This window comes from Galleria mellonella, unplaced genomic scaffold (genome assembly GCF_026898425.1).
Source record: "Galleria mellonella isolate WM207_F2 unplaced genomic scaffold, CSIRO_AGI_GalMel_v1 utg146, whole genome shotgun sequence".
In the NCBI taxonomy this organism is placed as follows: Eukaryota; Metazoa; Arthropoda; class Insecta; order Lepidoptera; family Pyralidae; genus Galleria; species Galleria mellonella.
Genome location: NW_026441999.1, coordinates 6,682,373 through 6,705,593, shown reverse-complemented (window position 1 = coordinate 6,705,593; position 23,221 = coordinate 6,682,373). Strand labels below are relative to the sequence as shown.

The 23,221-nt window shown below is 34.2% G+C and overlaps 4 protein-coding genes across 4 annotated transcripts in view; 2 read left to right on the top strand and 2 right to left on the bottom strand.

Annotated features, from left to right (window-relative positions):
• LOC128200042 (uncharacterized) overlaps nt 1-4,727 on the top strand; it is a 29,764-nt gene extending 25,037 nt beyond the window's left edge. Inside the window, exon 6 of the mRNA XM_052892006.1 lies at nt 381-4,727. Coding sequence (XP_052747966.1) covers nt 381-3,668 — 3,288 coding nt within the window. The 3' untranslated portion in view covers nt 3,669-4,727. The remainder of the gene's footprint in view (nt 1-380) is intronic.
• A 1,704-nt stretch (nt 4,728-6,431) lies between these two features.
• LOC128200014 (uncharacterized) lies at nt 6,432-10,656 on the bottom strand. Its single transcript, XM_052891866.1, has one exon. It carries the CDS (start codon nt 10,654-10,656, stop codon nt 10,303-10,305), a length of 354 nt encoding a protein of 117 aa, XP_052747826.1. The 3' UTR covers nt 6,432-10,302.
• An 86-nt stretch (nt 10,657-10,742) lies between these two features.
• Nucleotides 10,743-23,221, bottom strand: part of LOC113514864 (MAP/microtubule affinity-regulating kinase 3-like) — a 117,752-nt gene continuing 105,273 nt past the window's right edge. The window contains exons 20-23 of the mRNA XM_052891867.1: nt 15,167-15,226; nt 13,206-13,311; nt 12,079-12,238; nt 10,743-10,988 (exon numbers count right to left, since the gene is read on the bottom strand). Of these exons, the coding sequence (XP_052747827.1) occupies nt 10,930-10,988; nt 12,079-12,238; nt 13,206-13,311; nt 15,167-15,226 (385 nt within the window). The 3' untranslated portion in view covers nt 10,743-10,929. The remainder of the gene's footprint in view (nt 10,989-12,078; nt 12,239-13,205; nt 13,312-15,166; nt 15,227-23,221) is intronic.
• LOC128200011 (uncharacterized) lies at nt 16,377-20,138 on the top strand. Its single transcript, XM_052891859.1, has 2 exons — nt 16,377-17,480; nt 18,005-20,138. The coding sequence occupies exon 2, from the start codon at nt 18,010-18,012 to the stop codon at nt 19,879-19,881; it is 1,872 nt and encodes a 623-aa protein (XP_052747819.1). The 5' UTR covers nt 16,377-17,480; nt 18,005-18,009; the 3' UTR covers nt 19,882-20,138.

Below are 23,221 nucleotides of genomic sequence, written 5' to 3'. Positions count from 1 at the left end.
CCGACATGACGTAGAATGTGCAAGTTCGAATTTCGCTCGCCTCTAAAAATAGTAAACTAATGCTTAACTGGTAGAAAATGCCATGCGGCATTAAGTCCTCCATTCGTACAAATTGTATTGTTCAATAAACAATATATAAATAAACTCTATTAATTGCAGAAGCAATTATTGAAATTGGTTCAGATTTAGCCAATATAACGCGTAATATAAACACAAGAATTGCCTATTAGCTTTTCATCCTTTACCTAATCTTATTATTTGGAATCATCGAGTTGTTAAAACATTACTTCCTTCATGTGCCAGTATTAATGTGTTCATATTATAATTACCTATTTCCTTTCAATTACTTGGAAGTTTGACATTATATTTATTAATTTCAGACCCCCACGATATACGAGAACGTCAGCACCACCCAACAATCGTACTCCCAAAGCGCAGGCCAACCAGTGGAAATATATCTACTACAGCAACAATTCTCAACATCACCACCCGAACCACAGAATCATGTTGTTCAGATCTTCCCGACTGCTGAACCCAATCAAATCCAATACAGCAGTCCTAGCTACTACTATCAAAATGTTTTAACTACCCCACTGTATAATATTCAAACTCAACATCCTGCACCAAAAACTGAAAATTCAATATCTCTTCACAAAGAAGAAACCACTGAGTCTTATGAAGCTTATTCATCTTCTGTAGTACAAGTGTTTAAAGACCATAACTGTACGAATGAGGATAGTGTTATAGAATCAAAAGGCGTTAGCGAAACACAATCAGCAAATAAGTTATATGCCGATGTTCCAAAATATGAAGTTCATAATATTAACACTAACGTTGGGGCCAATGATGGAACCGAAAGGCCTTTGACTTACAGAGGTGCTGTACACTTTAGGGTAGAATCACCGAGAGAGAATGCTAGAAGTGAAAGATACTATTACTATTCAACAGTTTCACCTCCCACCGTAGCAGAAGATTCAATTCAAGCTGAAAAAAATGATGGTATAACGAAATTAGTCGCTTCGACACAAGACCTTATTTCAAATGAGGATTTATTGAGAATAAACCATGCAGCAGAAAAACATATTAATGCACAGAATGATGATATTATCAAACCACGGTCTAGTTTCAGAGAACAGAGCAGATATCAAGGTTATGATAATAGGAGCCCATTTAGAAATAAAGTCACAGTGAAAGCTAAAATAGAAAATATTCTTAATAGCGAAATTGAACACCTAGGAAAGGATGAGTCGAAGGAGCAGATTTTACAGACTAGTTCCAATGAATATAAATTCGCTTCACCTATAATCGTACCGGAATCTTCATATGACAGTTATAAGGAGCAAGCTTTAAATAATTTAGTTTCAACAATGGTACCTTATTTACAAGATGGTTATCAAATTGTAAATATTAGAAATAATATGGAAAACCAGAAGAAATACGAAGAAAATTCTAATAGTCAGACAAATGAAGATTATAGGTCTAATGGAGATACAGTTGATGTAACCCCAAGACCGATCGGACAAAAATATTTGGCACCAATAACAGTCGCTTTGAGGCTATTAAATGCTAACGAATCAGAAAATTATAACTCAGTTGAAGATCATGAGACAGCAGATAGTGAGTTAATATCAGATGTCATTCAAAATCCTAAGAAAGAAAAAACGATCGTTGAGGTCCAAGAATCAATTCCTGTATCCATTACTCATATAAATGATGTTGAAGTGCATGAATATTTAGAAGAAGGTAGAAGTAATGACAAAGACACTTTGGATATCGCAAAGAAATTGTACAATAAATACGTCCAAGCTCTCGAATCTTCTAAAAAAATACAAAACAATATGAATAATATACTATACAAATATGGTATGGCAAAAAATAATGACAATAATGAAAACCAAGAATATGAAAATGAGAATGATTCAAAAGAAAAATTAGAAACAAGCAGTAATACTAGATCAGAAGTTGAAATTAAGGCTAATGACGATAACAATGAGAGAAGTGAGTATATAAACTATTTTAATGAATATGGACAAAAAATTATTCAACCTATAATAATAGAAAAAGAAGTACCGATAACCAAATATGTTGATAGATTTATTGAAAAGCAAGTGCCATATCCTGAACCTGTTGAAGTGGTGAAACAAATTGAAGTAGATAGACCAGTTGCTGTTCCCATACCTATTGAAAAAGTAGTAGAAAAGCCGGTGGAAGTAACTAGATATGTCGATAAACCATACCCGGTTGGAGTTCTTCAACCTTACCCAATTCCAGTAGAAGTACCGTATCCGGTTGAACAAAAAGTCTTCATCGATCGTCCAGTTCATATACCATTCCCTGTAGAAAAGCTTGTAGAAAAACAAATTGTTCACCAAATACCAGTTCCAACACCGGTCGGTATACCATACGAAGTACAAGTTCCGGTTGAACAAAAGGTCTTATATCCAGTTCCGATAGAAACCCGTGTGCCCTACCCGGTTGAAGTAGAAAAACCAGTTCCTGTTGAGAAAATAGTGCACAAAGAAGTTCCTGTACCTTATCCAGTTGAGAGACAAGTACCCTACCCAGTTCCGGTTGAAACTAAAGTCCCTGTTCCATATCCGGTAGAAAAAAGGGTCCCAGTGACAGTAGAGAAGATAGTTGAAAAACCGGTGATGGTTACTAAAGTTGTTGAAAAACCAATTCATGTACAAGTACCGGTTCATCACCCTGTGCCGGTTGAAGTTCGAGTGCCCCAACCTTATCCGGTAGATAGAATAGTAGAGAAGAAAGTTCCATATCCTGTACCAGTTGATAGGATAGTGGAGAAAAAAGTGCCTATTAAAGTTCCATATCCCGTCGAAAAAGTCGTAGAGAAAATTGTAGAAAAACCGGTTGTTGTAACAAAATATATTGACAAACCTTACCCGGTTGAAAAAAGAGTACCGTACCCGGTTGAAAAAGTTGTGGAGAAGAAAGTGCCTTATCCCGTTCAAGTACCTATAGAAGTGAGGGTGCCATATCCGGTTGAGAGATTTGTCGAAAAGCCTATGCCTATACCGTTACAAATGCAACACCATAATACAAATGTCCCCGATAAAGTCTATGGAAATCACTATCACATTAACAATTTTCAACACACACAACAATCACAAAACATACCTCAATACATAAAGTACATGCAGACTGGACCTGAACAACAAAAGCAAGGCAATCTATCGCCGAATCAGATACACATGCAAAATACAAAGCAAACGCAGCAAGTATTTCAGGATCAACAAAAGCAACAACAAATTCAGGCGTACCAACAAATGTTGGACGATAAACGCAAAGCATTAGTTCAAACCACAAAATGGGGCAACCAATACGCTTCGTCTTACCAATACATAAACAGTACACCCACTTTTGAAATTCAACAGTTCAAAAAGACACCAAATTTAGTGAACTACTTGTCGTATATTACAAACACAAACAACCCTTATTATTATTACGGGCCGCCGCCTATGAAGAATTATGACCAATCCTGGGAGAAAAACAATAATTATATCGTCGAATTAAAACTGAGAAGAACTGATAGGACACCAAGAATAAGCAATCTGAGGATCGAATATGGGTTTAAACCACCATTGATCCCAAGCACAGAGGTAGATTTAGACGGAGTGCCAGTGAAGAAAGAGGATGAACAGAAATAAAACACTTAGCCGCCTTATTTTATACGGAGTAAGATAGGAATCTATACTTTTCAACAATTTCCACTGTGATAAATCATTGAACTCATTTGATGACAAACGTATTTAGTTAGCGTTAAAATAATTGGCACCAAATCATAAGCTAATGTGAGTTGTACAAAGATTTACATAAGCATTCTCGTTTAACGTCGACGAGTTTGTATGGAAATCTGAGTTGTTTCTTACAATTCTCTGTTATACATATTGTAGTTTCAAATAATTAAAATAAATAAATTATAGGATGTAAATAATTGTAGAACACACATTAGTCATTCTGTAAAGTCCTCAGTACCCTTTACAGTATTTCTTTGCCGTATTATTTAATATCTGTGTTATATCTGATAAAAATTCCTTATTAGCTTAAATATTTGGTTTATTAAATAGACTTTTTATAATAGACTAAGGTATTTGTCGGCTTTGATTGCGCCATAGGGTCTGCAAAGTGAGCTTTTAACGTCGATTATCAATAAGTAATCTCACATTATATGTAGTTCAAAGTTAATAAGACTATGACCTACGTGGTAGGCACATTTGGGTCGATTTTGAGACGTTTTCTCTACTTACTTTTCACCAAATATTTTAATACGAGTATTTTCACAAAATTACAGTTTTTTGGATGATAAATTTAATATTTTTAAGTAATTTCGGCTTAAATTTATTAGAAATTTATATCATATTGGTTCTTACAATAAATATTTCTCTGTAATATCAAAACTGAAATTTTAAATTAAGAAATAGATTTGAAAAAATTGTTCCTCAGAATAGGCCACATTACTTTGCGTAAAAGAGATACTGTGTTTTCCATTTCAATATGGCGTCCTCTGCAGATCCCAAATTATAATTTGTATATAAATATTAATACTAAATAATAAATATATTTTTTATTCAGTATTGTTAATTATTGTTGTTTGTTTACAGTTGTTGTTTGGGAATTTTAGATATCAATTCTTATTGTAATCTATCTTTAGTAATTAATTCTATATTTAGTATTTAAATTTAATTCTTTTATAACCTGTGTACCTAACCGACATTTTAGTGTTTAATGTGTAAATAAATGTTATGCTTGTTATTTATTTTAAATTGTTTTTAAATGTAAACATTAGTCAGGTTAACAGTATTTTTTATGAATAAAATATAAAAAATTCTTTTTTGATTTTATTTTAAATTCAATTCGAAGTTTACCTAAATAAACATTCATAGACAATTCTAATATATTAGAGTATAATTAAAAAATTTGTACGTAATTACTGATGGAAATTCCGCGGATTTTCTATTGGATGGACATACAACATGGATTCATGAATTTAAAATCATAATCAGGTTTAGTTTTTTTTTTTTTTATTGGATGAAAATGGTATGGTAACCCCGCCTGCGCTAACGGGATACGCTGGCGGAGCACCAGTGAAGGGTGATAGATGAGAATGAAAACAGGCCAGTTAGCCCATCATGATGAATTCATCAGGAATGTACTGTGATAGTTTCCAGGGAGAACCGCGAGGAGGTCGACCTGGTTGGGTATATTGCTAGCAATGGGATTCTCAGTCTCCATTACTAACAATCCCTTTCCCCCCAATCAGGTTTAGTTTATAACTAGAAACTATCCTCACACCTTAGAACCAGAATGGTCTCGCACAGTGCGGTTTCAGAAGAGCTTCCTCCCGGGAACACTCAGCTTGTGGAATGATCTTTCCTGCCGATGAGGAACCCTAGACCCTAGAGACTACAAACTACTGCTGTAACTTACTTAATACTAATTCTTCAAAATGAACGTATTAAGGTTGCTTTAGGGTCGGCAACGCGCGCGTCGGAAGGAAAGGGATTGCTAGTAATGGGGTCTAATTTTCTCATTACTAGCAATATCAGGTCGACCTTCACGCGGTTCTCCCTGGAAACTATCGTGGTTAATTCTAGTGGAATTCCTCACGATGGGCTAACGATGCTGCTTTCATCCTCACCTATTACCCCTCACTGGTGCTCCGCCGGTTTATACCGATAGCGCGGGTGGGGTTACCATTCCATTATCACCTATTAAAAAAAAAAACAAAATATTAACTTACTAACAGATGAAGCCCGGTCAGTTGGCCCATCTTGACGATTTCACAAGGAATTAATCACGATTGTTTTTCGTTATCCTTAGAAGGTAACCCCACAAGGTATGAGTATATTGCTAGCTATGGGGCCGCTAGTCCCCGTCAATCTTCCCAGCTGACATTTTTTTATGCAACTTAGAATGGCAAACAAGCTGACGGCCCACCTGATGGAAAGTGGTAACTGTCATCTATCGTATAGACATGAGCAGTACCATGGACATAACAGAGTATACTGTTTCGCCCATGATACTCCACATGCGTTGCCATTCCTGAGGACTCGGATGTTATTCCTCTGTACCCTGTAAATTCACTGCCATATCCCACCCTTCAAATCGAAACACAACCCTGCAAACACAACTGCTTCACGGTAGAAACACCAATAGGACAGAGGTGCCCAAGCAAACGACTTTTGTATAAAATCTCCCTCTCTTTTAGTTAGCCCATCGTGACAAATTTTACGATAAATTAATCACGATTATTTTTCATCAATCTCAGAGGGTAACCAGACAAGGTACGAGTACATTGCTTGCAATGGGGCCGCTAGTCCCCGTTAATAATCTTCCCCTGACATTAGTCATGGTACATAACTTTACAGGCCTATTATTTAACACTGAACATCAAAAAGAAACATCACAAGCATGGAATTAAAAATAAAATTTATTTCCACTTGATTATCTCACAAAAACAGCGTAGGTACCACGTGTCGGCGACAGACCGACGCGTCGACATCACCTTAGTAGATAATAAAACAAAGCTCATATATATAAATATATTACTACAGTAGGTATGGAAACAGTATTATGTGGGTCGGTGCGTTGTTGCGCTGTGGAGAATAAATATATTTAATCATATATTACGTATATTATTTTCTGAATCTACAAGGCAATTAACAGACAATTATCGGAATAACACACATGTCAAAGAATGTGACAATAATTAAAGGTACGTTTAGAAAACAATTTAAAAAAAATCCGAATTTAAACACATATACATATTTCACCATCTTGTCGGATAATTTAAAAAGGAATGAAGTGACTAAGGAATAGATTTACGCTAGTTCTTGCGCTCCTGATAGAAACGACACACAATAGTTAGAACGAGACACCTTTATAAGCAAAACACGAAGTGTGAGCGAGATCGGAAATATTATTGTCTTGCTTTGCGTAGGTACGCTTTTATTATTCGATTAATCAATTTATTTGTCACTTCAAAAATATGTTTATATTGCACATTCAAATTAAATATTCGCGAAAAAGTTTTTTTATACCACAAAGTTGGCAAACAAGCATACGGCTCGTCTGATGGTAAACGGTTTCTGCAGCTTATAGAGTATATTTATTTGTTCGTTTGCTCAATGACGTCATTCTATTGCTATTTCATAATGCATACGCTCTCATAGTATTTCTATAGTTTTCTTCTTCTACGGATTAAAAAAATGTAAATTTATTATTGGCGCGAAAGTGTATGCCAATGTCACAGAAGCTCTAATTAGGATCTTCTGTAGATTCTATTTTCGGCGCGTTCGTAATATGTTTACCTTTTTTCATTTTATTATATTTGTATGGGTAAAATTTAGGTGGCTTTAAACAAATTTTTTTAACTTACATTGAAAGCTAAGTTTAAAAGGAACAAATCTTATTATGGAGGCCATGCCTAGACAATATCAGAGCAGAGATATTTGAGATTAAAATTCTACAAAATATATATATATATATATATATATATATAATATATTGTAAAATTTTAAATACATTATTTCAGCTTGGACAATACTGACGGTGAATATTTATTAAGATAACACTATGAAATTAGTACTATCTATAAAATTAACAATAAACCATAGCCGACGCCATTTGCGCATAAACATTTATCCATGCTATTAAAAATTTGTGGCGATGTTCAAAATAACCATAGAAATATTTACCTAAATCAACGCTATATTGAACTAAATTAATTTAACCAACGTAAATGTGACTTAGTGTTGACAAATTGTCGATATTTTTTGATATCGATGTTTTATTTTTGACATCAGCAAGTAGGGAAAATTACTAATTATAGAAAAATAAACTTTTAACAGTTCTTTAATATTAATATTTGGTATTTTAAATAAACTATCGGGACTTAAAGCGATGAAAATTTTTTGCTGATAGTACCTACATATCTGATTTTTATTGCCGATGTTTCGACGTGGATTGCACCATGTCGTGGCCACGACAAGACTGAAGTGCGCCAATAATGCAAAAGTCCAAAATTATATAATATTAAGTATATATACTTGATGAAGTTAATTTAACAGCCGACAGTCAAATATCTCTTACAAAATTAACTAGCGTGTTATACTTACATAAAAAAAAATCTTCATTCTTAAATATCCGATGCAATATGAGATATAAAAACACTTTTCTGTATATCTCAAATTAAATCATTTCCTTACCTAGTTTAAATACTGCAAAATATTCATACCCATTTCTCATCTTTTCTCTCAAATTGAATTGATTTTCTAATTAAAAAATGTAATAATAAATGCCTTTTATATTATTGAAATATATATATAAAATTTAGTCTTATTTTTAGAAAAAAAAAACAACAATTTAATGTGAACACCCTGTTTATACGAGTTACCTACTCCCACATCCCTTTTTTTTCATATTTATTTATAACACCATAAAATTCACTTTTAAAAAATTGACAAGTTGAGTTCATTGACAATCTGTAGAGATGGGAAATATACTTTTTATCGACAAATTTATATATTTCTAACATATTTCTATGAAATGGAAAAGATAAGTGTTGTACAGAAATAAAAAAAAAAAAACTATACAGTACCTTATCAGAGATATAAAGAATATACCCGACCTTCTGAAGATTATTCCATAGACATATCATAATTATCCTGTAAATTCGACATAATTATATTTAGTATTAATTCATATTCTTTTTATACCTTTGGTTCAATAATTGCAATAAATAAAACAAAACATTGCCGAATATAATGTTTTTACACAAAATTATAAATATCAACACAATAATGACATGAGTTTGACAGTTTTTTGACACATTCCGTTTCCGACAGCGCGACAACGTCCGACCGAAGTATCCGATGCGTAAATGTGATTCCATGTAAAATTATAACGCTACACTTAAATATAATAATAGAAAATATCCACGGTCACCGCATTGCGTTGCACATCCAAACCTATATTTAATATTTATGATCTAGTATGCGAAAACGTCACACATGAATGAATACAGAAAGAAAGCGTCACACTAAATCACAAAAAAAAAAATGGAGAACCGTTCCAAAATTAAAAAATTGAAGGCTGACGTAATATAGAAATTAAGTTACAATTATAAACATTATTGCTATGTAACTACGAAGTCCATAATACTTTGATCACAAATACATTACATCTAATAATTATTTCATAATAATTTTATTTAGTGTAAATATATCTAGAGTCTAGATTGTGAGTCCATCCTGTAACATTACAATGAACCTTTGACACTTTCTAATCCAGCCTTACAATTAGAAAGACAGCAATGGGCGACCGCACTACCGTCGGCCGACCAGCTTATCTCGATACGCGGCCCCTTGCAACATCAACATTACTGCGTGCCAACACAAACCGGTCGATCGACACATACTTAATTTATTATACCGATAATATGAACAGTTATATCGCTATTCGACGACAGCCATATGTTTTTTGTATATTTATATTTGTCATTACAATTGGAAAAGAATACTAAAATTAAAAACTAATGCTAAATTGTATCTCTTGAGCGCGAACTCACTTTGTACATTATTACAAGATAAAAATACGTAATGTTTATATGGTAAGCCATAGCACGAACGATCCTACGAGACGACGGTACCGCACGCCCCACAGGAAACGATACGTATTTAAATAAAAAAAAAAACAGATTTCGTAAAACAGACTATAAAGTTAATCGACAATAATATTGATATAAATAAACTAGAGCCATATATAAACAACCGAACGCGCGGTACCGTCGACCGATCAGTCAACTTACATATCTACATAAGGGGCAAAGAATAAAAATTCATGAGTAAATCTATATTACAAGTGGCGTAAAATTGAGAGCGATTTGCGTAATTCAACTAAAATATTAAATTAAGTTACAGTAAACATACTCGAATAAAATTGTTCGCTTTCGAAGGCGATCTCTTCCTGATACCTCATTGGCACATATACCATTAGAACGTCCAACTATCGACATACGAGTCAATCATTGTTACATCACTATGTAGGTACGCATCGACAGAATTCCTCGTCGACAACAGCGCAACACTGCTGTCGCTCGACAAATTTAAAAATCGAACTTATCAATTTACATTACCTACGACACGTTCGACAGTTCAAAAAGAATTCATAGTTACAAAAATGGCCGATTCGATTTTCAAATTTTCAAACATTCAAAATCGATACAAATTCAAAAACCGAGTATCGGCCGCGAAAGTCAGTGGCGAAATTGAGCAGGAGCGTTTAAAAATCGAACAATTCGGGAGGGGGGATCGGATCGACCGGGAGGCAGTCGCAAGGCGGGGAGCGGGCCCGAGACTGGCGTCTGAGGGTGTGGACGCTGTAGGAGTAGGACTGATGCGGCATTTTGGGACGCAGCAGCCTGGCCCCGTCGTCGACGTCCGCGCTCTCCGCCCGCAACGAAAGGGAGGAGCGAGGGTGGATCTGAGCAGAGGAGACGGTGGATCGGCTCGGGGACAGCGGGGGGCGGAGGTAATCACTGCGGGCGAGCGAGAGCTCTGCCGGTGTATATGCGGCCAGGAAATGAGCTAGGGCCCCTGAGGGAGTCCTCATGCCCCCGTTTGCGACTAGCACCATATCTTCAGCCGATAAGCGAAGAGAGTCAGTGCGGGGCGGAGGAGGCGGCGGGGGAGGTGGGGTGTCGCGCTCGTCGGAGGAGGAGATGAGCGGCGGCGGGCGGGGTGAGCGTGGGGTGATGGTGATGAATGCGTGCGGGTGCGGCAGGGGCTTGGCTGGCGGCGAGGGAGGCGAGGGTGGCGCGTGCAGCGGCGCGGACGAGTCGGGCGTGGAGGGCGAGGGCGCGAGCGGCAGGCGGCGGCGGCGGCGCCGGCGCGGGGCGCTCCCGGGCAGTCACAGCTTGAGCTCGTTGGCGATCTTAGACGCAATGTTCTTGAAGCCGATGCTGGTGCCTGCAAATGTATACGTCGGATTCGTGATACATTCAGTTCATCTAAACACATACAAGGTGAGAACGAAATCCTTAGTGAACGCTTTGTCCAAAGAAACCTATTTCATAAACTTATATAAGTCGAAATAACCAAAAAATAATTTGATAACTGAACTCTATGTTTTTGTATGAAGACTGAAAAGTATTGGACACTCCCTCAAAGCATACAAATTATTTCGATTTCACCCTTTCTATGTCTTTCTATATATAATCAATATAACCTTTAGGATTCTTGTTCATACATTTATTTAACATTGCATGCATATTTTGCATGTTATTCTTCTACACTAATGATCCTCGACTAGAACAACTTAAACAAGTACTTGCACACTCGATCTCCCACTGAACGAGTGAGCCAGCGTTAGGATCTCTGTCTATACGTACATGAGGTACTCAAGAGATTTATAATCTAATACAAGACTCATCGGATATTCGCTTGAAATACCCTCTGTTAAGTGAGGGGTAGTTGCACAGACAGTTTGCACCATTGTCCAAGGCGAGCAACTCCACGTTAGGGTCCCCGTACACACACATTTTGGTAAGGTATTTTACGAGTGTGGTGTCTATAAAAATTCATTCTAGACTCACCGGACATTCATTTAAAACGCTCTCTGAGCGAAAAACATGTCAGTTTGCACACCACATAAGATGAGCAAGTCCACGTTAGGGTTTTTTTTTTATACATCTTAGAATGGCAAACAAGCTGACGGTCCACCTGATGGAAAGTGGTAACCGTCGTCTATAGACATGAGCAGTACCATGGACATAACAGAGTATACAGTTTCGCCCATGATACCCCTCATGCATTGCCATTCCTGAGGATTCAGGTGTTATTCCTCTGTACCCTGTAAATTCACGCCATATCTCACCCTTCAAACCGAAACACAGCCATACAAACACAACTGCTTCACGGTTGAAACACGAATGGGACAGTGGTACACAAGCAATCGACTTTTGTACAAAGTCTCCCTCTGGGTTCCCGTACACACACATTTGCGTGGGGTACTCACGAGTCCGGAGTCTATCAAAGTTCGTTCTACGAGTATACTCACCGGATATTCGCTTGAAGCGCACTCCGTTGAGCGAGAGGCGCGGCAGCTTGCACACCTCGATTTCCCATTGGACAAGGGAGTCGGTATTTGGGTCGCCGTGGACGCAGAGGAGGAGGAACCTCTCGCGTTGTTCGTAGTCGCAGTTGTTGGCGTCTAACACCTGTAAACCAAATTGTTTTTAAATATCTGGTCAAAAAAGTTTGGTAGAAAAATTACAAGAAACAAAAGAATAATATACCACAGACTTTAGGAATGATAACCTATGGGAGGTACCCATGGGCGTCATTGAATATCCTAAGATGTCCATGGTACTGTTAATGTGTAAAGGCGACGGTTACTTAATCATTAAGTAAACCGTCAACTTGATTGCCATTTAAAATTACATAAAAATTTTAAGTTTGACTGAGTTTTTTTTTTATACAATTTAGAATGGCAAACTAGCTAACGGTCCACTTGATGGAAAGTGGTAATCGTCGCCTATAGACATGAGCAGTAGCATGGACATAACAGAGTATACTGTTTCGCCAATGATACCCCCCATGCGTTGCCATTCCTGAGGACTCAGGTGTTATTCCTCTGTACCCAATAAATTCACGCCATATCCCACCCTTCAAACCGAAACACAGCCATGCAAACACAGCTGCTTCAACAGTTGAAACACGAATGAGACAGAGGTACCCAAGCAATCGACTTTTGTACAAAGTCTCCCTCTGGTACTCTACTAGTAATTTAGATAAACATCAAAAAGAAGAAAATTTTTTATTCTTCTATATCTTTTATGTGACACTTTACACAAATGAGCAGAATATTTGAATTTTCATCCCAATCATCTGGACGAGTGGCGGTCTTCCACCGTGCGTTTTTCAAGGCACTTTCTTCCACGCACAACCATTCTTTGGAATCAACTTCCAGCAGCAGTATTTCCGAACCGATACGACAACATAACCTTCAAGAAAAGAGTATATTCCTTTTTAAAAGGCCGGCAGCACACCTGCAATGCCGCTGGTGTTGTGGGTGATCATGGGCGGCGGTAGTCACTTACCATCAGGTGAGCCGCATGCTCGTTTGCCCCCTGTGTTGTAAAAAAAAACACATCATCCAAGTGTGTACTATATTTATATACTAACCTTTCGTATTTCCGCCATGATCTCGTTGGGGTCCCGTGAGGAGGTGGTCTTCATACTCCACGTGAAGCGAAGCACTCGCGGCTTCACCTGCTCCTCGTTGCCTTGTCTGTTCCGTTACACAGTTCATATTAGTACTATATTCACCATGTGGTAATGAAGTAAGAGTATGCTATTACCACTTCTTAATATCCTCAGAAAGCCGCAAGAGGCGACGTGGAGAACAAAGTGCAAAACAACAGTACAAGAGACGTAAATCTCGAAGTGAAATATATCAAACCGTCTGGCCAATGTGGCAGTAGACTCCTTGCATACAGAAATGTTGAATGAGGTAACAATACCCAAAAAGCTACGGCAAAGGACAACTAAACATATTGTTTCGACTTTTTTGAGGAACAAAATCCATCCCCCCTTCCCCTCTTTTTTACTATCCTATACAAATCGCCATATGTACTTTAAATGCCTACATATCTTCTACAATAAATGACAGTATGAGGAATCATGTATTCAATTTTACGTACAAATTCAACTGTACGAAAGTATAATTTCGACTAGCTTCGTCTCTGTATAGCGTTATCACTGTCACTCTTATATGTGTGAGTGATAGAGATAGTGCTATAATTATGAATATGTTCCATACACAAAAAAAAAAAAGCCTTCCATTATTGTAAAACCAGTTCTTTTGATTTCCAAACTATTGGAACTGATTTTGATAAAATTTCATGGGACTGCATGTGTAAGTATATTCTTTTTGTATTTTTTCCTGTTTCTTTTTGAAGTAAGTTGAAAGAAAAGGCGAAGCTGGTCGGTTATCTCTTTCTTTAGGAAAGGCATTGCTTTTTTAATTCAAAGTTAATTCAAATTCAAAATTTAGTTCCAAAATTAAAAGACTTTAATTCTAAGAAAACACCAAAAGAAATAGTTCCGAAATAAAAAAATAAAAAATTCTAAGAAAACACTAGAACATATATTAAAAATATGGAGATTTATTAAAAAGAAAATGCGCAATATGCTATAAATATGTAGAACAAAAACAAAATATCTTCACACAAACGAGTTCACAACTGTGGGCTACACTCTGTTCTAAACGAGTACTATAATGAAATTCAACTCATAATACGTACTTTAAAAAACAATTAACGGATCAACTTTAAAAATCAACAATTTGGAAGAATTATTTAACGTAACAAAATTTTGTTGAATTTCCTTACCTCGTATTTGTATATAAAATAAGTACACTATGAAGTCAGCCAACAAACCGTTTTTACAAGTCTATGTATAATTTATCTTTTAACCTAGCGACTTCTTAAACATAACCAGGATATGGGATAAAAGCAACTATGTATATCCTTCTCCATCCTAAACGCTTAAAATGATCTAAAGCTGGCGACAGACCTATCATAACTTAAACACAATGTAATGTTAGATTGTGAACAATGTAAAATAACAGCCAGTCGAGCTAAAACAAATCAGCCTGCTAAAAGCTAACGCCGTGATCTACACGTTAATTGCGGATGTTATATTAAGGTGGGTATTCACTAGAGCATTCGCGTAATGTAAAAACTTAGTGTTGAACATTACATCATATTCACATAATGTAACAAACAATAGGATACATTGCACGATCATGCTCAGGATCAATACGCAATCTACGATAGAATATTAGATCAGCCGCTAGCTATGAAAGGATGTGTGAATCCAATTTTGTACATAGACAAAACATCGCTGCGAATGTTACATTAGAGTGCGTATTCAATAGAGCATTGATGTAATGTAACAACTTGGTAACAAGTATTACATCAGTGTTACATTACGGAGAAATAATTTGACAAATGTTACATTACACGATCATTGCTCTGTCAATACGCTGCGTTTACGATTAAAAGTTAGATCAACTGCTAGCTACGAAATGATGACTGACTCATATTTGTACATAGACAAAACAAGGGATAAATGATAATTACCCAAGCAGGGCTTGTGGGCTAGCAGCTACGGCATGCTTCGGGGTCGTGCCCTCCAATGGCCTAAAAACAGAAAAACATAAAACTAACACTAGTGACTCGGTCACGGGGTGTGCACAAACGAACGGTAAGATAGATGATTGTAACAAGCCGGCAAAGGGTTTCAATTTAGAATTTTAGTGCTCTGCGATGTTTCAAAAATTTAGAAACTTATTCACGTAAAAAACCAACTTTCGATTAATTTTAAATTAATTACAATTATTATAATAACTTTATTTGATTATTGGTTAAAAAAAACTAAATAAGGATTGTTAAAACGTAATTAGCTTTTTTAATGTAATATTTATATTGAAAACATAATTAGATTTTCTTTAACAAACCAATATGATAAAAACCAATATGACAAAACAAAATAATATTATTTCCTCCTCTTTATAACAAAATATATTTAAATTTCAAATTATATACACAAAGTACAAGTCAAAGAATTCTGAGAATTGTCTGTGACAGACATATTAGCATAAAAGTTTGTTTACTTTCGAGGAATGAAAAATAGATTAAAATATTCATAATCCAGATATATTTACAGAGCAATTTAAAAAAAAAAATAGCCAATAAGTTCGCTTGTTATAAATGCACAAACACACCAATGTGCTCACAGAAGGAAGTACAAGGGTTACATTAAAAAAAAAGCAAGCATCCACTATTGCGTCGTATCGAATGATGACATGCGGGCGTTCAGGCATGAATGAAACTTACCTTGGTACTACAGATGGGCAAAGCACCGGGTTTAAACCCGGTGCTTTGGTAAAAACCCAATAAACACCCATAAACTCCCATAATCACCCAAAAAAATAGGTTTTTACGTATTTTTTTGAAAATATGTAAGTAATACCAATAAATTATTTTTATAAATTGTATTGATCAATTCTACAATATTAAATAAAACGTTAACTAATAATATTTCAGGAAATTTTAAAAATCTATATATAATAAAATGAAAGTAATTAATTTTCAGTGTTTTCATGTTGCAGTTGATCAACATGTTGGCCTTTTGCTTCCCGTAGATACTTTAAAATTTCTTCATAACACCTCGTTCGCACACATGGCCGTATATATTTAAATTCTTGAGCCACTAACAGTCCGAAATACTCATTTCTTTTATCCTCTTCTCCATAAATTAAGCATTTAGAACAGTTTGTTTCTTCTTTCAGTAAATTTTCTTTTACTTTATCCTCGTTTTTTTCTTTGTTGCGACGACGCTGGGTAAATCATCTGGACACTGGGTCTCACTATCGCCAAATATATTTGGAGATCGGCTTCGGCTACGGCTTGGCAGACATTTTTTTCTTTCTACAATTTTAAATTAAATTTATTAGAATAAATGCTTCGAACACACGCGATCTAAGTACCTTTTGTGTTTATTATACCTTACCTACCTAGGTATAAAAAGAGTACTTACGTAGATTTTCTTTTATTAACTGTTTTATACGAAGATCTTGATCTCTCAAATTAGCATCCATTTTACTTCCAGTGATTATCAACTAAATTAATAATCCACAAAGTATTAAATAACGTTTTTATGAAATATTTAGCACAAAAACAATACCCTTTAAATATCGATCGTCAGTAACTGTGGCTGACTTACCTATATTCTAGCAAGCAGGACTGCCAGATGTGAAGGGGAAATCCCCAATAAATTGTTGCATGTGACTGATGATGTGAGCATGTTCGTTTCATAATAAAAATGTTGCCAGGTAACCAAAAAGTCGTATGTTTTTGTGCGAATTACGATCATAATCTTTACGATCGTACATTAAAAAATAGACAAATAATAGTATGAGTACGATTTAAATCGTATATCTGTCAACCCTGCTAGCAAGACAGCGACAAAATCACGTTGCATAACAATGTAGCCCAAGCTTATATCTTATGAAATATACGGAAGAGATACGGACTTAGAAAAAACAGAAATGTTGTTCTTTGTGGAAGTCATTGATGAAATTCTATGTATTTTAGCCCGCAAACTTTCTTCAAACAAAAACAGCGCCATCTAGTATCGAGTTCTGTAATTATCTCTTTGTTTATGGATTTGAAGTAAGACCGCCACGCATGCAATACATTATGACTGGGGATTCCCCTATTCGTCGACGCTGAATATGTGGCGACGACAATCACTGTCAAACGTGTTCACTATTACTCTGACTCTGGTAACGTGACTTCCTGGTAACGTGTTAGGTAGGAAAAGCAGTAAAAAAGTGCATATTAAGGGAGCAGATTTGAAATAATATTTATACTTAACAAGAAATAATTAAAGGTAAGTGGATTTTTGAATGATACAATTATATCATGATCACTTAACAATTTTAACTTAAAATTAGATGTATTATTACAAGCTTTTATTTAGCTTGCGTTATGTAAATAAAAGTATGTAGGTATGTTCGTATGTTGATGCAATTATCCTCAATCCTCAACCGACTGGGATAAAATTTTCCATACACGTTTATTTTGGATGATAGTGCATAGTTAGCTGAGAGTCGTCATTGGATAATAATGGTGGATAGCCTAAGATGTGTACTAGATATTTATTTTTAACATAATATGCGTAAGTACCTAATCGAATTAAAGAAGTTGCTGAGAAAAATACAGAACAATACGATAATAAACTAGCGTCTGCGTTTAATCCTCCGAGGAGATGTAATTTTACAAAGGTTTTTTGTATTTATTTTATTATTTTTTTAATAAATTTATTGTAAATAACAAGAAATAATCATTGTAAAAAAATAGGCACTCTATTGTTGAATTTTCGTCAGACCAACTAATCATCGTTCATTTTTTTAGGTTCAATGGGGAGACCTAAAGATTTACGCATATGGGAGCACTACCGTACTTTACCAAACAAGTCTGTTTCTTGCAAGCTTTGTAATAAGGTCTACAAATTCAGTAATGCTGCCAAAATGCTTCAACATCTTATCACTTGTCCAAAATCTCCAGAAACATTAAAAGACTCTATGAAACTTATAAAAGATAGCTCGTCCAAAACCAAAATGTCTGGACTGTCAGAGATAGAGACAAATGATTCTTTTATAAGCCCCTCGTCGTCTGCTAACACTACAATAAATGCTGAGTTTCAAGACACCGATGATCATATAAAAACAGAATTAGCGAGAGCTATATTTGTAACAGGGACGCCATTATCGATGGTGCAACATCCTTTATGGATACAATTTTTCGAAAAATTGCAACCAAAATTTAAAATACCTTCACGTAAAGCTTTAGCGACAAAATACTTAGATAAAATATATAGAGAAATGCGTTTTGAGTTAAATGAGGAACTAAATGCTTGTAGTTACTTACACCTTCAGTGCGATGGCTGGTCTAATTTAAGAAATGAAGGAATAATAAACTTTCTTATATCAAAACCTCAACCTGCATACGTTAAAAGTTTGAATACAGAAAGTAATCCTCACACTAGTGAATACCTTAGCCAAGAAGTTGAAAAAGTAATGAAAGTGTATGGAGCAAATAAGTTTCTTGTACTTATTGGCGATAACGCTAGAAATATACAAAAGGCATTCGAATTAACAAAACTCAAATATCCACATGTTGTTCCTCTCGGTTGCTGTGCACATATCCTTAACTTGTTGTGCCAAGATATTGTAAAGATACAAGAAGTAACTGTGTTTATTATGCAAGCCATAAATATAATAAAAACTGTTAAAAGGAGTCAACGATTAAGTTCCTTGTTGATAAAATCAAGGCAGGGTGAAGATTCTACACAAACACTAAAATTGCCTTGTGCTACAAGATGGGGAAGTCATGTTACTTCGTTAAAAAGTTTGAAAGCAAATAAGATAGCTTTGCAAATATTAACAGTTAGAGAAGATGTGGTAATTTCAAGAGATATTAAAGATTTAATTCTAAGTGATGATTTCTGGACGAAGACAGGGGAATGTATAAGTATTTTGGAACCAGTCACTGAAAGCATATTTTACTTAGAGAGCGACCAGAATCGTTTGCATCGCACATACATTACATTTAGAGATGTACAAGCTAAGATACGTTTTGCATTAAATGAGATTTCGACATTGAGCGAAGAAAGCAAACAGCAGATTCTAACATCAGTATCTTCAAGATGCAATATGGCAATGAGGCCAATACATTTTGCAGCATATATTCTAGACCCCAGGACTCTAGGAGTCGAACTTACTCAAGAGGAAGAACTTAAGGGTATGGAGTTTATCTACAATTTAAGCCAACACTTAAGTTTGTCAAATGTAATGGCAGATTTGGCGTGTTATAAAGCTAAAGAAAACTTTTGGGCCAGAGGATTTGTATGGAGCTCATTAGATAGCATTGAGCCCCTAATATGGTGGAAAGGTATTTGTGGTTCCACTGAGTTAAGCAAAGTAGCGATTCGTATTCTATCAGCTCCCTGTACTTCGGCAGCCACTGAGCGTTCCTTTAGTATCCAAGGCTACATACATAATAACAAAAGAAATCGACTTACAACTGAAAGAACTGAAAAAATTTCATTCATTTGTTATAACTGGAATCTTAAACATAAAGCTGAATGCGAGGACATTCAGTTTAATGAAGAAAATACCTTAGAAGCTTTCATTGAGCAAGTAAATGAACATAACAGTTTAGACGAAATAGAGCCTATCGAACCTATACAATTCATCGCTTGTAATAACTCTGAATCTGACAGTGATTGACTGTAGTTTTACATTTTACTTTCATCTCTTTCTTAATAAACTCAAAATCAAATTAAAAGTTTTTTATTCTGTAGGCTGCATAATAATATTGTCTATGTCCAGTATAGTGGACGTCTTGCGGCTGAGATGACGATGATGAAGTACAAAATCATAAACACCCAAAAATTTGGGTGTTTATGGGGTTTAAACCCAATAAACCCAAAACACCCGGTTTTTACCCACCAGACTTTAAACCCACCCAGGTGGATTGCCCATCTCTACTTGGTACCTTTAAATATTATTTTACCTATAATATATTAAATATAATATTACCTACACCTAAACATGCTTAAATATAAAAAAAAATGCACTTACAAGTTATAAAAAAAATATTGTCTTTTTTATTTTTATTTATTTATTTTGTAAGATTTTAAGATTACTAAACATTTAAGGGGAAGTATCCATCCAATGACATACGCGTGTAATGTAAAACGTAGGTTTACATTAAAAGAAAAGAGCTAATACAAAAATTTAAATAATATCAAAATTGTATAATAATACTCTATAGGAGCTCTTACTTATTAGCGTGTACTAAGGCTGTTTCGCGAGCAGTATTAAAATGAACTTTGAAACTAGTCGAACATACTCGAAATTAAAACGAAAAGAAAACCGACATCATAATTATAATAGGAAATTGTTTTGGAATACAGTCCAACAATGAAATAATTGTGTTAAGAGTTCTCTTCTTAATACATAAACCGCAAAAACAAATTGTATAATATTAAATAATAGTAAAATTAACCTTCTGGACTATCAATATTACCATTAGACGAACGTGGAAATGAGTCAATACTCGTTCAAAAGAATTTTTATACACTGCGAATGGTTAACTAGTTGACGATCCACTTGATAGAAAGCGTTAATCATCATCTATAGATATGAATAGCACCATGAATATTGGCTGCCCATGGGCATCATACTCGTCTTACTCCCGACGATTTGAGTTACAGTATACTTTATTTATTCTAACATTTTATGGCTACACGTCGTCCATTTCTAAAAGTACTTAAAACTACATTGAATTTATATTAAATAAAGAAAAAAAGTCTTCAAAAACTACCCCTAAAACATACTAATAATGAAAGAATCTATTTTCTCCACAAACTAATTCAATATATAATATAATAAATAAAAAATATAAAAGTAAAAATATATAAAAAAATCAATCACACATACAAAAATCTGCATTCCAACAAGAGAATTATTTAAACATTATTAATTCTTTAATTCTTCACATTTATTATTTACAATAAATGTGAATATTATTAATTAATAAAATTAAGAATTAAATATAAAAAAAATCCAAAATTTGTTATTAAAATTTAATAAACAATTATTACTCATTGGACTCTCAAAAAAGTAATTAGGAGCAAAATGCAACACACGATTAGTAAAAACGTTAAATTTGCAGCAATATTAAAAAACAAAAACAAAATGTTATTAAATGTTATTCACGAACAAACAGTAATCCATCCAATTTAACACTTTGCATACACAGTACATCCATGATAAACATTCCATGGGTTTTTATATGAAATATAATAAAATTTTATTAATATTGTTATTTTTTTAGAGTATTTTGTAAACTGCTACTCTAATGCAATCGCACTTCATAAATAACTTAATAGCTTGACATATTTATTAATATTTACCAAAAAAATTATATAACAATTTTATTGAGAAAATGAAAAATTTAGTAATAATATAAATACGATATTTTCATTTTAATATATACAGGGCAAACGAAATAATACCAGAAATTTTAAACATAATAAATATGTAGAACAAAACATATTAATTTTATGGAATTTAATAATTTTTTTCTTTAACAAAAATTATTGAAAATAAAAAAAATATAGAAAATCTTTATGAGTCATGTGGAAAATTTTTAATAAGTAAATTATAAAAATGCAATTAAAAAATTTCGAAGATTTTATTTATTCTCGTACATTATCATTACTTATTAAAACTCTACTCCTGAGCGTAAGTTTCATGCAATGCAAGTATTATGGCCATTAAAAAAGTATATACAAACATTACGCTGTATAATTTGTTATTTTATATTTATACATATATAAATAAAAAGTGTAAATCGGTTGGACCACATTTCCAATTTCGAACACACACAGAATGCTTCAATAAATAGTGGTTGAACGATACGTTATGTTGTACATGGTGGATGAGAGTTCTTTTTTTGCTTTTGAAAATATTTAATCTTGACGTATACTAAATTACATTTATTATATATTCATATATTTATATAAACATTGATCAATCAAGAACTTATGAGTCAAGGTTTTCTTTTACTTTCAAAGACAAATTGTATTAAATAAATAAAACAGTAACTAAAAATCTGTGATTTGTTTATTTAGCAAACAATTCACAGAGATATTGCCTTTTTGTATCACTGTGGCTCACATATTACATTTTCACATATTATGTTATGTAAATTGTTTTTGTGTATCTGGCCCTTTTGTTAAACACTGTTTATTTTTTTCCCTTACTATTGTCACAATCTTTAGTGTATTTCTTGATTCAAATAAAGAGTCTATCTACATAAGAGCGTCCGACCCATAGATTGGGGGAAAATGTACCAAATCTTATCAATTTCTTTTTTATGCTGTATTTTATATTTTCTCTAATTTAGTTTAACATAAGACAATTTGTAATAATTATTAATACTACTGGCCAAATTGAATGATGAAGATGGGGGAATCGCTTACTAGAATGTATTCTGGGCACAATTAGTAAAAAAAATTGTAGCATGTTATTAATAAAATTTAATAATTAAAAATAAAACGAACTTAAATTAATAAAACGCAATGACATATAATTAAATAATAGAAAAAAACCATTATATAATTCAAAAAATTCAAAATTCAAAAATCATTTATTCATGTAGGACATTTTAGCCGCTTATGAACGTCAAATTTTTATATTATAATTTTATATTTACCCTACCGTCCAGTTCGGTATATAGATCCAATTGAGAAGAACTGGCAAGAAACTCAATTGAATTACTTTTTTTTTTAAAGCCAGTTTATTTACAATGTATATTTATATAGGTGTCTATGTCTAACATTAAATGAAAATTCAGTGCATGAACAACTATTGCCATGCACACTCGTCATTCAAGTAATCGTTTAGTGAGTAATAGGCTTTGCTCAGTAAATATGATTTAACAGATGTTTTGAATTTATTTAAGGGTAATTCCAACATATCCTTTGGTATCTTATTGTAAATTTTTATACCTATTCCCATAAAAGACCTATTAACTTTTTCTAAACGATACTTGGGGACA

What these genes read in the sequence shown, in the direction of transcription:
- LOC128200011 (XM_052891859.1), top strand. Translation starts at nt 18,010, where the DNA reads ATGGGGAGACCTAAAGATTTACGCATATGGGAGCACTACCGTACTTTA.
- LOC128200014 (XM_052891866.1), bottom strand. Translation starts at nt 10,656, where the DNA reads ATGGTGCTAGTCGCAAACGGGGGCATGAGGACTCCCTCAGGGGCCCTA.